This window comes from Microcaecilia unicolor, chromosome 9, assembly GCF_901765095.1.
Source record: "Microcaecilia unicolor chromosome 9, aMicUni1.1, whole genome shotgun sequence".
NCBI classification, from domain to species: domain Eukaryota; kingdom Metazoa; phylum Chordata; class Amphibia; order Gymnophiona; family Siphonopidae; genus Microcaecilia; species Microcaecilia unicolor.
In genome coordinates, this window is record NC_044039.1 from 179205577 (window position 1) to 179220932 (window position 15356).

Consider the following 15356-nt stretch of genomic DNA (forward strand, 5'->3'; position numbering starts at 1 on the left):
CCTTGGGTTTTTGTGACCCAAGTGTATGACCCTGCATTTCTTAGTATTAAATCTTAGTTGCCAATTTTCGGACCATTCTTCAAGCTTCGCCAGATCCTTCCTCATGCTATCCACACCCTCGTGGGTGTCCACCCTATTACAGAGTTTGATATCATCCGCAAAGAGACAAACCTTACCAGACAGCCCTTCCATAATATCACCCAACGTGTAATTAGACTCTGGAATTCGTTGCCGGAGAACGTGGTACGGGCGGTTAGCTTGACGGAGTTTAAAAAGGGGTTAGATAGATTCCTAAAGGACAAGTCCATAGACCGCTATTAAATGGACTTGGAAAAATTCCGCATTTTTAGGTATAACTTGTCTGGAATGTTTTTACGTTTGGGGAGCGTGCCAGGTGCCCTTGACCTGGATTGGCCACTGTCGGTGACAGGATGCTGGGCTAGATGGACCTTTGGTCTTTCCCAGTATGGCACTACTTATGTACTTATGTACTTATGCACTCAAAAAGATGTTAAAAAGAGCAGGCCCAAGAACCGACCCCTACAGTACACCACTTGTAACATCCTTTTCCTCAGCGCAAACTCCATTTACCACTACCGTCTGTCTTCTTCCATTAAACTAGTTTTTAACCCAGTCAGTCACTTTAGGTACCATACTGAGGGCACTCAATTTACTTATCAGTCACCTGTGCGGAACCGTGTCAAAATCTTTGCTAAAATCTTTACACCACATCTAGCACCACTCCCACATCCAACTGTTTGGTCACCCCGTCAAAGAAGTCAATCAGATTTGTCTGACAAGATTTGCCTCTAGTGAAATCATGCTACCTCGGGTCCTGCAGTCCATTTGATTCAAGAAACTGCACAAACCTCCACTTTAGAAGCATTTCCACTAGTTTACTCACCATTGAGGTCACACTGACCGGTCTGTAATTTGCAACCTCCTCCTTGCTTCCGCCCTTGTGCAGAGGGACCACATACACCCTTCTTCAGTCCTCTGTGACCACTCCAGCTTCTAACAAACATTGAACAGGTCAGACAGCGGAGCTGCCAGAACTTCTCCAAGTTCCATGAGTAACCTTGGATGTATCCCATCAGGCCCCATTGCTTTGTCACAAACACAGTCTTCCGAGAATCGGTCCAAATCTACCATACATCCATCCTCATTAGCATTTGTCTTCTGCGGTCCTGCCCCCAGCCTTTTATCCATGAACACTGAAAAGAATTATTTGTTTAGCAGTTCAGCTATCAACTTCTACATATTCCTCCCCCTCAGCCTTGAGCCTCACAATGTTATTACGGCACTTCCTCCTCTTCTTGAGATGTATTGCTGAACATTGGATACAGTAGAACTATATTGCACAGATCTCCGTAAATGTATTGAGGCACTTTTTGTAAGACTGTGATCGAAGAATAAATTGATGCATGAACAATGTTTTGAATATTTAAGACCTATATAAAAAATAATCAAAAAATATTAATAGCCATGTGGGGTTTTTCAAGTCGATGATTACTTTTTTGCGTGCAACCAAAGAATTTTTCTAAGTGATTGCCGCAACGATTGAGACTTTTCCCCCCTTTTTGAAATAGACACCCTAGTACTGCTAGTATTGTGTGTTAAAGAACATTGGATACAAGCACAACATACCATTGATGATTTTAGTTTTTTTGCAATTAGGATCGTTAGGTCTAGATGGAAGGGAAGCGACACTGATCTTGCTTTGCTTCATGCAGAACAGAGATTTATATTTGAACTCAATACAGTGAGCCGTTACAGTCTTAATCAAGAATTAGATCTTTCATCAGTTTTCTAGTGTTACATTTTTCTGTCCTTGCATGTACATAAGTATTGTCATACTGGGACAGACCGAGGGTCCATCAAGCCCAGCATCCTGTTTCCAACAGTGGCCAATCCAGGTCACAAGTATCTGGCAAGATCCCAAGGCAGTACAATACATTTTATGCTGCTTATCCTAGAAATAAGCAGTGGGATTTTCCCCAAATCATTTTAATAATGTCTTATAGATTTTTCTTTTAGAAAGTGATCCAAACCTTTTTTAAACCCCCTAAGCTAACTACTTTTACAACATTCTCAGGCAATGAATTCCAGAGTTTAATTACACATATTCAGCATTTCCCCTTACCTCCCCCCCTTTTTTTTGTGCATTCCATTTTATTCTTTCTCCCCCTGCCTCCTTCACTTTGCTGCTTTACTTTACCCTTTAGGTGTTTTACAAGGCATCATTGTTTGACAATTTTTACTATTTCATTTTTGTTTTGCTGGTATTTTTATAGTCCCAACACGCTTATACATGCCCACATAGGTTATTTTTAGTTCTTTTGCAATATGTCATTGTTTCAGATTTTGATTAGCATTGCTGTTTTTTTTCCTAGTTTTATACCATTTTCTAGCTTCACATCCCATCATGTCTTTTAATACATTTTTATTAGTTTTTCAACCTTTTTGGATTTTCTTATGGGCTGTTAGGTTTTTGTTTTTTTTTTGCAGTTTCTTTCATTTGCTGTCTCTAATATGGCATTGCTATCATTTTTCCATTATTTTTTTTAGTATGACATGACATTGGTGTAAGGGGCCCTTTTACTACGCTACCATAATAGGGGCCCTGTGGTGTCCTCAGCATATGGATTCGCAGCGGGGTTTTGGGTAAAAAAGGAAATGCCGTGCAATAAGTATATACATGCCTCGCAGTCATTTCCTGGGAGGTGGTAGGGGCTCCCGCAGTAACCCGGCAGCAATCACTGCCGATTACCGCCAGGTAAGTACCCAGTCGAAAAACAAATTTCCAGCACGCTAAAAATGGTACATAGTTGAGGCAGCTACCGCTGGCTCCCACGGTGAGCCGGCAGTAGTGCTGGATTGGTGTGTGATGTGGAGGGGCATTTTTGATATGACATTTAAATCCAGCTTTGGATGTTTTGCTAAAACCATCCAAAATTCAAGTGAGGAATATAGCCATTTTCAAAACAGAAAAATGTCTTTTTCTTTTGAAAATAGCTATTTGTTAGATGTTTTTGTGCTCTGTGTGTTTATCTTTTGGTCCATTTCCATATCTAAGTGAAAAACGCACAAAACCAAGCCATTGGGATGTAGGAGGAGCCAGCATTCTTTGTAGACTGGCCACACAGACATACCAGGAGAGCAATTGGGCACCCTAGGGGGCAATGCAGTGGACTTCAATTAAATGCTCCCAGTACATATCTCACCACTGTTCCCTTATCTTGTCTGCTGAGCCCCCAAAACCCACTACCCCCAATTGTACACCACTACCATAGCCCTTTTGGGTGAGGTTTGCATCACAGGTGTAACAGGTAGGGGGAGGTATGGACCTGGGTCCACCTATCTGAAGTGCACTGCATCCACCAATAGACTACTCCAGGAACCTGCATGCTGCTCTAATGGAACTGAGTATTACATCTGAGACTGGCATAGAGGCTGGTAAGTAATGTTTTTAATCACATTTTGGGGAGGGGGGGTTGGAGGGGGTCAGTGACCACTGGGAGAGTAAGAGGAGGTCATCCTTGGTTCCCTCCAGTGGTCAACTGGTTATTTAGGGCACCGTTTGGTGCCTTATTCATTATTAAAACAGGTCTAGCTCAAAACGCCTTAGTTTTAGTCCTGGACGGTTTTGTTTTGTTCCGTTATGGCACACTTACATGGTGCTAAAATTGTCAAGGCACACCTCCACAAATAGTCCTGCATTTTACCTTCTACCCCACCCCCCACCCCTAGTAGTTCATTGCATGCCCCCCTAATCCTTGTATTATATCCCCCCTCAGCCCTCTTCTCCAAGCTGAAGAACCCTAGTCTCTTTAGTCTTTCCTCATAGGGAATTTGTCTCACCCCCTTTATCATTTTCATCGCCAGCCACTTGCAGTAGAAAGCAACAAGGAGTATGAAAATTGTCCTCAGTATATACATAATTAGGCTAACCATATGCTACATGTCAAAGAAGGTAAGCTAAGCCTGTCCTGATTCTACCCCACTGCATGTAGGGAGATGGAGTTCTAGTTTCCCTCTCAAGTTCCATAATAATATATCCATATATGTTATGCTAATTTCCCCAAAGCCTTCTCATCCTGTAGTGAAGCCTTTTCCAAATTGCTTCCTTTCTATGATAAAGCTTTGACTCAGTTACTGGCAAGGAGCCCAAACATAGTGTGGTTGTTGGGCCTCATGAATTATTTATGGAGTCATCTTTAAAGGGATTTCAGGTCTTAACAGTTTCTGGATGGGAATGCAAATTTTTTTATTATTTGATAACTCCATAGAAACGAACCTGGTGCTTTTGTCTGGTATACCAACTCTTTTTTTAATGGACAGTAAAAATGTATAATTCAAAGGAAGAAATATTGCTATGGTACATCCCCATCAATGCTATGATACTTTTGGACTCATTTTCGAAAGAGAAGGGCGCCTATCTTTCCACACAAATCGGGGGATGGGCATCCTTCTCTCAGGGTCGCCCAAATCGACATAATAGAAAGCCGATTTTGGGCGCTCTCAACTGCTTTCCGTCGCAGGGAGGACCAAAGTTCCCAGGGGCATGTCGGAAGCATAGCGAAGGCATGACTGGGGCGTGCTTAACACATGGTCGTCCTCGGCCGATAATGGAAAAAAAAGGGCGTCCCTGATGAACACTTGGCCGACTTTACTTGGTCCTTTTTTTTTTTTACGACCAAGCCACAAAAATGTGCCTAAATGACAAGATGATCACCGAAGGGAATCGGGGATGACCTCCTCCTACTCCCTCAGTGGTCATTAACCCCCTCCCACCCTAAACAAAATGTTAAAACATTTTTCCAGCCTCTATGCCAGCCTCAAATATCATACCCAGCTCCATGACAGCAGTATGCAGGTCCCTGGAGCAGTTTTAGTGGGTACTGCAGTGCACTTCAGGCAGGCAGACCCAGGCCCATCCCCCCCCCCCCCCCACCTGTTAAACTTGTGGTGGTAAATGTGAGCCCTCCAAAACCCACCAGAAACCCACTGTACCCACATCTAGGTGCCCCCCTTCACCCCTAAGGGCTATGGTAGTGGTGTACAGTTGTGGGGAGTGGGTTTGGAGGGGGGTTGGGGGCTCAGCACACAAAATAAGGGAGCTATGCACCTGGGAGCTTTTTCTGAAGTCCACTGTAGTGCCCCCTAGGGTGCCCGGTTTGTGTTCTGGCATGTGAGGGGGACCAGTGCACTACGAATGCTGGCTCCTCCCACGACCAAAGGGCTTGGATTTGGTCTTTTCTGAGATGGGCGTCCTCGGGTTCCATTATCGCCGAAAATCGGGGACGACTATCTCTAAGGTCGACCTAAATGTGGAGATTTGGGCGTCCCTGACTGTATTATCGAAAGAAAAGATGGCCGCCCATCTTGTTTCGATAATACGGGTTTCCCCACCCCTTCGCCGGGACGTCCTGTGAGGACGCCCTCAGGAAAACTTGGACGCCCCGTTCGATTATGCCCCTCTTTGTCAGCCTTACGTTCATGTGCCCCCGCCTCACCTCAGGCTCTGGACCCCCCTCCCGCCGAAGTCTGGCTATGCCCCTGCCTAGGAAGTTATAACATTGCCCTTTATGTGCCTGATTCACTAAGCTTTCTTTCTTCCAATAGACACAGGAGGGGAGAGAACCCTTAGTAGTCAGGGCCTGTACATTTTACTTGCTGATATATTTTCATTTGGCTGCTCTTTGTTTTGTGACTAACAGTTGTTCATTTATTTCTTTGCTTTTCACAGTTGATCGTTCAATAGGAGAGTGTTACAGGACTGGCATCGCTTCCCATGTGTTGTTCAATGTAGGGGCACATTCTGTGGGGTTTTTTTTTTTTTTTTAAATCTTGTTTCTTTTCCTTTATTTCACCTATTAAGACAGCTTTTTCCTGTTGTACTGACATCATCTCTCTGTCTCTGCCTAGAGAGCAGCAGGGAATATAGGGTGAAGCAGGAAGCCCAAGATTTTCGCCTGCAGTGAGACCTCTAGTGTTTTTCTTACTCTATATCTTGGCACAGTTCCTGTGAAGTACACACACACAGAACTCCCATTGTTTCCAGTCCTTCACCAGCCCACTGATCCTAATATGGAATTAGCAGGAAACCCATGATTTCCTGACACACACACACAGCAAGTCGGAGACAGAACGGGAAAACTCCATTAGAAACTTTAGCTCTCCTCCATATTAGACCCTGAAATGACATGGAAAATGGGGTGGATTTAGCTGGAGCCCCTTTGTTTGTGTGGCCAGGCTGCAGATGGGGAGCAAAGAGCTAACAGTTAGACCCTTAAGCCCGTGTTTTTGAAGTTGCAATACATCCCAGCATGTGTGTCAGAATGAGGTAAGCTTTCTGTAGAAGGAAAGACAAGTCTGCAGAAAGCTCTACGGTTTACTGTAAAACAACAATGATTAGAAGTTATTGCAACTGTGCGGGGCCTTTAGCCTAATTTCCTGAGCTTCAGGCTCGAAAATTAAAATAAAAGAAAGGAGACTAAAGTGAGTGCTCGGAGCTGCTTTCATTTTGTCTTCATGCACACTTGGGAGAGTTTGCAGCAGCAGCAGTCAGAATGAACAGCAGAGAGGAAAGTGCCAGCGCCGGTTCTAGCGGTAACAATGTGAAGAAGATGCTGAAGTGTGTGGTGGTTGGGGATGGTGCAGTCGGGAAAACTTGTTTACTGATGAGTTATGCCAATGACGCCTTCCCAGAGGAATACATTCCTACCGTCTTTGACCACTATGCAGGTAAGGAAGTTAACTTTAAAAATCGCCACTTGGAGAATGGGGTGGGGGGAAAGGGGTAGCTCCAGTTCAGGGTTGATTTCAGACTGCATTCCGGGGTCCTTTTACAAAGGCGTGCTAGCGTCTTAAGCGCACGCATTGCTGCAGGCATTTAAAAGAAGCCTGCAACCCGCCTCTCCGGCCCTCCGCGAGGCTTCTATTGGTCCATGATTTTCAGTTTTGGTCCAAATTGGACCAATCACCACGGGAATCCGCGGCCGAGGGAAAAACCACCCAATTCCGCACCGCGGCCGAGGGAAAACTGCCCAATAACCCGCAGCCCGCATTCCTTTAAAATTTTCCCACAGCCGTTGGCAGAAACCCGCCCAATTGGGCGGGAAAATCGCCCATCTGGCAACACTGAGTAGAGATACCCATATATTCCTATGGGCGTCTCTAGCATTTAGCAAGCACTAAAACTGCTAGCGCGCCTTTGTGAAAGACCCCTCTCCCCTCTCTCCGCAGGACATACAGCTGACAGAGGGGCCGATGCAGTAAAGTGCACTCAGGCTTTGTTCAGGGTTAACGCGGCTTTAGCACACAATTATGAGGGCGCATATCTTTGAGCACACAATATATTTAAAATCATATTAATAAGACTAATTAACTATTCAGCACAGATGCAAAAAAAGTGCGCTAAAGAGTGAAAACCTGAGCACGACGCCAGAGCTTCAACACTAAGTGTAGGTGTAAAGCACCTGCATCAGTGAGTTGAGGTATGGCACAACCTCAGATCATCGATCCCCTCAGAGTCTTTAACCCCAACCCCAAAGATGAACCCCCATCCCCTATCCTCCCTAATCCCAGAAATGACTCCCAATCCTTCAGTCCCAAAGATGATGACCCTGATCTCCTGATCTCCCTCTCCAACACCTCCTGATTCCTAACCCCTAGAAATGACCCCCAGATTCTCTCCCATACAACCCCAAAATCTCTGATGGTCTAATCGACCCACCCCCATGGCCTACCCCCAACCCCACCACATACTATTAAGTTGGGAGGCAGGAACAATGCCCACTCAATTCTGTCCCCTTGGGACCATTTTTCAAAATGGCAGCGCCTGAACCTGTATGGCACATGCTGGAATGAATCACATGGAATGAATAAGGGCAATTCTTCCAAATAAAGCAAAAATGCCCTTATTTTGTAGACTGACCTCCCAAGATGCACCACACAGGGTGTGACCATTTTGAAAGATGGCACTGCAGAGGCAGGAGCAATGCTCTTGCCTCCTAAGTTAAAGAAACATGGAAGGTCTGGGGGCACACAAGGGTTGGGGTCCACTAAACTACCAGAGATTTCTAGGGGGTGTTAGAGGGACTGGGCGTCATCTCTGTATGTGGAGGATGGGGCCAGGGGTGGGGAATTGGAGTGGTCCACTAGACTACCAGGGATTTGGGGGGGGCTGTTAGAGGTGGAGGGAACCCAGATGGAGGCAGTGGGATTTATAAAAATATCTACCTTTTTGTCAGTTCATGGGCCAATCACCGCTCACACGCTGACAGGAAGGGAGATATTTTACTCCTCAATGTAGAAAACGGCTGCATATTACTGTGGAAGTGTAAGCTGTTTTTTTGACAGTACACACTTGTTAACGCACTGGTAATTTGCATGCTATGTGCTAAGTGTCACCTCACAGCTCTAACGCAAGCTTACTGCATCAGCCTCAGAGAGAAGGTTATTGATATTTTAGGTAAGGTTTTTGTAATTCCCAGAGATTGTCCTGGCCTCTTGACCTTTTGTGACCCCCTTAGAACTGTGAGGTGATAGCGGGATACAAGTCAGAAATTTTAATGTAAGAATTCTGAACTTTGCTTACTGTTTCTGTATTTTGCTTTGAAGGTTTCTTGGTGACTAAAAAAAGAGAGCTTTTATTACTGTTTAATCATCCTTGTAAATATTTCATACTTGCTGACCAGTGTACAGTTCTGCTATGCCTATGTGTCACGTTGGATCTTATCTTCAATGGGATCAATATTGAGCCGGTGTTTTGCTGACTGTCGCCAGTGTTATTCCTGGATATTCAATGCTGGACCCTGTCCGGGTTTTAGCACTGGATATCCGGTTTGTGCGGAGACAGCTAACCAGGGGCGTAGCCAGCCCTCCAATTTTGCGGGACCCAGAGGTGGACTGAGAGGGCAACATATCTTCCCTCCCCCCCCTCCCCCCCGCATTAAAAATAATGCCTTTGCTGGCAGGGATAACAAAGCCAGCACTGTAAACACTGCAATGAGTACTAAAATATCAGTGCACCTATATATTTATTTGTATCCCACATTTTCCCACCTATTTTTATTACATTTGTACCCTGTGCTTTCCCACTCATGGCAGGCTCAATGCAGCTTACATGGGGCAATGGAGGGTTAAGTGATTTGCCCAGAGTCATAAGGAGCTGCCTGTGCTTGAAGTGGGAATCGAACTCAGTTCCTTAGTTCCCCAGGACCAAAGTCCACCACCCTAACCACTAGGCCACTCCTCCAGGCTCAATGTGGCTTACATTGATCCGTCATGGTGATTGCCATTCCAGAGTGAAAGATACAAGTGGTATTACATAAAGAACATAAGTGATATAGTAGAATTAAGCAAACAGGAATAATAAAGAGATCAAATTTGGAATAATAGATACAGTGGTAATGCGTTACAGGTTATAGGTTTCTTAGGCAGTTGAATTAAAATGGACTGATTTAAAAAAGTGTTCATAGATGATGCTTACACCTCCATAGAGGCCTGCAGCCAGCTCACTCTCTTACACATCCCACTTGCCCTCAGCCATCAGATCCTGTATAAAGTAAAAGTTTTGAAGTCACAATCCCTCCACTGCAGCACACTATACACAAACTTGTGCAAAAACACACCCAAAACATTACTGTACCATACCACCACTAACTTCTTAAAGACCTTATTCATGAAAAGGCAGTGCAGTAAATACTACACCAGGCCCTAAAACACCAATGCCACACCTAGTGCGAAAACAGAACAAACAGGACTGCTGCAAGATCTCCAAATTAGAACAAAACAACAAATATGAAACAAGGGACCACAGACCAGTAATAGAGACATGAAGGCAAAACAGTGAACTGGAAACCTCAAGAAGTCAGGTTTTGCATGGACAGCAATAGTAAAGAAATAGACACTAAAATGTAAGATATCAAAGACGTTCATTTGTAAAAGCTCCCCAAACTGTACAGATCCTTTTTTTTTTTTTAATAATAGTGGATATTTGCACGCCCCAACCTGACCTCTCAATTCCTTCTATCTAAAATGGGGCTTTAAATATCTTAACTGCTTCACAAAAATATAAAACATTTATTTATTTAGTTTTTTGAAGAAATTTACCCAAGTTAGTGCATTTTTATCTCTTAGGGGCCCTTTTACTAAGGCGTGGTAGGTGTCCTACTGTAGTTTGGTCATCAGTGTGTGCTACTCCCGTAGTATAAGATATTTTTTGATTTTTTTGCCATGGAAGGCATGTCTTGGGGCGGAGAGTAGGCATGCCTGCGCTAATCGGGTAAATTGGGCACATTACCATGCGCTACCTGATAACCGCAGGAGTAGCGTGGGAGTCTTTACTGCCTCCTAAATAGGTGGTGGTAAAGGATTCCAGCGGTAATGACCACATACTAATGGGAAAATTAGCACATGACTATTTAAAAAACTGAGCACGGCCATTTTTTATCCATGCTAGAAAGTGGCCAGTGCTTTTGGCAAACTCACGCGCTAATCACAGTGCCAGACACTTTCTAGCGTAGCTTGGTAAAAGGACCCCTTATTTTTATTTATTTATTATTTATTTATTAGGATTTATTTACCGCCTTTTTGAATGAATTCACTCAAGGCAGTGTACAGTAAGAATAGATCAAACATGAGCAATAGGCAATTACAGCAGTAAAAATATTCAAGTAACAATACAAAATGTGGCATGGTATCAGTGGCGTAGGAAGGGGGGGTCTGCCCCGGATGCACGCCGCTGGGGGGGGGGGTGTAAGCTCTGCTGGTTCCCTGCTCCCTCTGCCCCGGAACAGGTTACTTCCTGTTCCGTGGCAGAGAGAGCAGGGAACCAGCGGAGCCGACGCAGCTCCCAGCGGCGTGTACTCGGGGCGGACCGGCCCTCCTGCCCGCCTCTTCCTACGCCACTAGGCAAGAATGTGCGCTGAGGGGGGGTGTCAATGCGCCGAGGGGGGGGGTCATGCCGCACCCGGGGGGGGGGGGTGCGCAGCGGCGACCCGCCCCGGGTGGCAGCCGCCCTTGCTACGGCACTGCATGGTATACTACTTGCAATGACAACACAATACGTAATAGAACATTATAATTGGTACTGAAGGGTAAGGCAAAGTTGTAACATATAGATGAGTAAGAAAGTAGGAGGTGACTGATTTGAAGAAAGTTGCACATGAGGTCAGAGAGATGGTTAAGTATTATTGCAGCTCCAAATGCAGTATACATGTTATATAGGAAATTGCCCCAACTTCTCCCTCTTGCATTGATTACTGGCTCTCCCCCAAAAAACAAAAACCACATATATGCTGGATGCTGCACTGCTCCTGCTATAACTTTTACAATCCTGTCAGCTTATCTTTCCTCAGACTTGGTTCTGTAGTTGTAGCAGCTGTTCCACTATCTTTTCTAAACCGGTTCCCACAGCAGCTTGAATAGGTTGGGCATTCCATAATGGGAAAAATCTTTTGTCACATTGGCCTGCTGTCAAATCTGGCAAAGGGAGATGCCCAAATTGGAAAGTGCAGAGCAGCTCAGTGTGTGTGTGAGAAGCAGCAAGCTGAAGCAGATCTAACCAAAGGCCTTCTCCAGTCGCACGCTCATGTAATGATTTCACAGGTGCACATAAGAATTTTTTAATACAGGTCTTTATATACCAACCTTCAGCCAGGCCAACAGAGCAGCTTACAGTAATAATTAATATAAAAGCGTTATTATAATAATAGTGGTAATGTAGTCATTGGGTGTCTGGATGTCTGAAAAATGCCCCAGGATCGTTTTCTTTAATTTTGCAAGTGACATATTTGGACAAATAAGTAATAAGGCTTTTTTTCCCCTGAGGAATCTACTGAAACACAGATGAAAGAATTATTTTGCTGTGCTGTCTATGCTAAATAAAGCTGCAGTAAGCCAGGGAACTATTTTAATGCCAAGGGCCCTAGGAGTGTGGAGAAAGATATCGTTGTTACAGTCAATGGCACACAATACCTGTGGAAAAGGGTGTTAAATGAGCCTCTACAATTATCTAATCAATTAGACTTTGCCAAGTCATGGTAATAAGTGATGGAGGGGATTAATGTTTTAAAGGTGCAAAAGCAATGGAAGTCATCAGATTCCCTTCCCCCCTCCATAATTGAGGTTATGTGAGTCGTGCCTGGATAGTTCATTCCACCGTTCCTTCCTCTGTTCTCTTCTATTTCTACCCACACTCTGCACTTGTTAAATCAATGCAAAAGCGATCAGCACTTTTTAACAATATCAGCTAGATGTATTAATATGCGCTACTACGTTAACACGCATTATTTTACTGCAGGTCCAATTTATACAATGGGACCTTGTGCGTTAACAGCATTCGCACGCACTTGCTATATAGAAATACTAGCCGTTGAGCCCGTAAAAACGGGCTGGTATTGGGGTTTTCCTTCCTTCCTTCCCCCTCCCTCCCTCCCCGTGAGGTCGCCACCGCTACCGTTCCCCCCTCCCCCGGATTCGCCGCCGCCATCCCTCCACCCGGCCCGGGCTCTCTCTCTCTCCGCTACTAAACTTACACATCCATTCGCCGGAACGCAGCACACACATCAGCTGAGCTGCCGTCGGCCCTTCCTTCTCTGCCTGTGTCCCGCCCTCCTGTGACATAACGTCAGCGAGGGCGGGACACAGGCAGGGAAGGAAGGGCCGACGGCAGCTCAGCTGATGTGCGTGCTGCGTTCCGGCGAATGGATGTGTAAGTTTAGTAGCGGAGAGAGGGCCCGGGCCGGGTGTGTGTGGGGGGGGGGGTAACGGTAGCGGCGACCTCGGGTGGGCGGGTGGGGGGGGAGCGGTATCAACCTCGGCGGCGCAGTTTCCCTCTCTGTCCCGCCCTCGTCATCACGTATTGACGCGGGGGCGGGACAGAGAGGGAAGTCTCTACTGCGCATTTGCGAGTGAGTCGGTCACTCGCCGTTTATATGTTTGATAGAAACATAGAAACATGATGGCAGGTAAAGGTTATATGGCCTATCCGGTCTGCCCATCCATATCATATACTATCCCTTACTCTCCCTAAGAAATCCCACATGCTTGTCCCACGCTTTCTTAAATTCAGAATTCAGATACAGTCTTTGTCTCCACCACCTCCACCGGGGGATTGTTCCTCCTATCTACCACCATTTCCATGTAACAGATTACTCCTGAGCCTAAAACCTTTTAACTTCATCCTATGCCTTCTCATTCCAGAGTTTTCTTTCAATTGAAATAGACTCGCCTGTGCATTTATACCACGGAGCTATTTAAACATTTCTATCGTATCTCCCCTCTCCTGCTTTTCTTCAAGAGAATACATATTGAGGTCTATAAGTTGGTGCCCATACATTTTATGATGGAGGCCAGTGATCAGTACAGTAGCTGCCCTCTGTATAGACTCCATCCTGTTTATCTCTTTTTGAAGGTGCGGTCTCCAAAATTGCACACAGTACTCCAAATGAGGTCTCATCAGAGATGTCGACAAACGCACTGTTACCTCCTTTTTCTTGCTGGGCAGATAGATATATATTTCTAAACAACCTTGAAATCAGGTCCTAAGGAGAATTCTTGATGATATCTAAAAGAGATAGGGTAATTGTTAAAGAGACAAGCAAACTTCATCTCACATGGTTGGACCTCTTGAACTTTTGCTTTGAAATTCTTAAGTCAGGACCAGCTTTCCACCCAATTCCAGTCTGTCACCGGTTTGTTTGTTTGTTTGTTTGTTTGTTTTGGGTTTTTTTTAAATCCAGATCTGCTCAAATTGGTTTGAATTTATGCAAAGATTTTCAGCTTCATGGCTTTAGCAATATCATATCAGGAGGTGGTGTGAATCTCTGGATATTCACAACCAATCAAGTACAGAAACCCTATTATACAATATGCATTTGACAGGAAAAGTCACGAGAGGCACAGATTTCTCTTGTCATGGTTTGGGTCTGATCTTTGTTCACCCAAACATCCTCTTCTGGATGAAGTTTAGATCTAATCCTCAGGCCTTAACAAAGTGATTTCAACAAATTAACTGTCTTATTACACAAACACATACACACACACACACACACACACACTAACCTTTGTAATCTAGTATCATAGTAAAATAATATCCTAGAGCAATCCAGTCTGCCCAGCAACCAGTTGTTCACTTTGGGTAGATGTGTATACGAACTATTGTGTTTCTATGGTGGATTATTTCAATTTACGGGTTGGTGTATTCAGATTTACGGGTTGGTGTATTCAGAAATAAAGTTATAAAAATTAAGTGTTACTGTTTCATCACCTCTGTCCCCTTTCATTGAGCTGTACTAACAAGCGCAGACTACCTAAAATCTAGATGAGCTTGTACTATTTAAAACTTGTGTAACTGCATTATTTCTTCACTGACCTGAGAAAAAGAGGACAACTCGAAAGATCGTCAAAGATACATTGTTAGTTACAATGAAAAGGTATCACTTACAATTTGTTTGTTGATTCTTATTTCCCTCTGGAACCCAACCCCCAACCCCTTTCCCTGTGTCCCTTTTTGTAGCATTACCTTTTAGGTTTGCAACAGCGTCTCCTTTCTCATTCACCCTCCCCCCCCCCTGACCATGTCTTCACTGGATTCAAGTGTGTTTTTGGTCATGAGGTCTAATAATTTAAAACACTATCCCCTGATTCTATATAGGTTGCCTAAATTTAGGTGTGTAGGACTGTTAAGAATCAATTATTGGTGTTAATCGGCACTAATTTGGATTTACGGTTCTATAACACAGTAAGCGCAAAATGTCTCGCATGCAACATAAAAGGGAGCATGGCCATTGGAGAAGTATAGGTGGGTCGGGGCATTCTGAAAATTTAGGTGCAGTGTTATAGAGTTTGTGGGTTGTATGCCCAACTTGCATGCCATGATTTACACCAGGTTTCAGCAGGTATATAACCTCAAACCCAAAGTTGAGCGTGGGAATTAGCATTAAGCACTACTCTATAATGGGTGCTTGGCATAAGGCATGTATGCATCTACATATGAGTGGAGGAGTAGCCTAATGGTTAGTACAGTGAGTTGCGGACATGGGGAACTGGGTTCAATTCCTGCTGCTATCTAACAGTCCTGACCTATTGCCAGGTACTTATTTTGCACCAGGGGCAATGGAGGGTTAAGTGACTTGCCCAGAGTCACAAGGAGCTGCAGTGGGAATGGAACTCAGTTCCCCAGGACCAAAGTCCACTGCACTAACCACTAGGCTACTCTTCCGCTAGCAACATTCCATGTAGAATCTCCAATAGTAGCAACAGAATCAAACCTCAAATAGTAGCAACATTCCATCTAGAATCTCCAATAGTTGCAACATTCCATGTAGAATCTCAAATAGGGAAAG

General features: G+C 44.6%; 1 protein-coding gene across 1 annotated transcript in view; it reads left to right on the forward strand.

The window, feature by feature from the left end:
• The first annotated feature begins 6158 nt into the window (after positions 1–6158).
• RHOJ (ras homolog family member J) overlaps positions 6159–15356 on the forward strand; it is a 169035-nt gene continuing 159837 nt past the window's right edge. Inside the window, exon 1 of the mRNA XM_030214958.1 lies at positions 6159–6747. Coding sequence (XP_030070818.1) covers positions 6573–6747 — 175 coding nt within the window. The 5' untranslated portion in view covers positions 6159–6572. The remainder of the gene's footprint in view (positions 6748–15356) is intronic.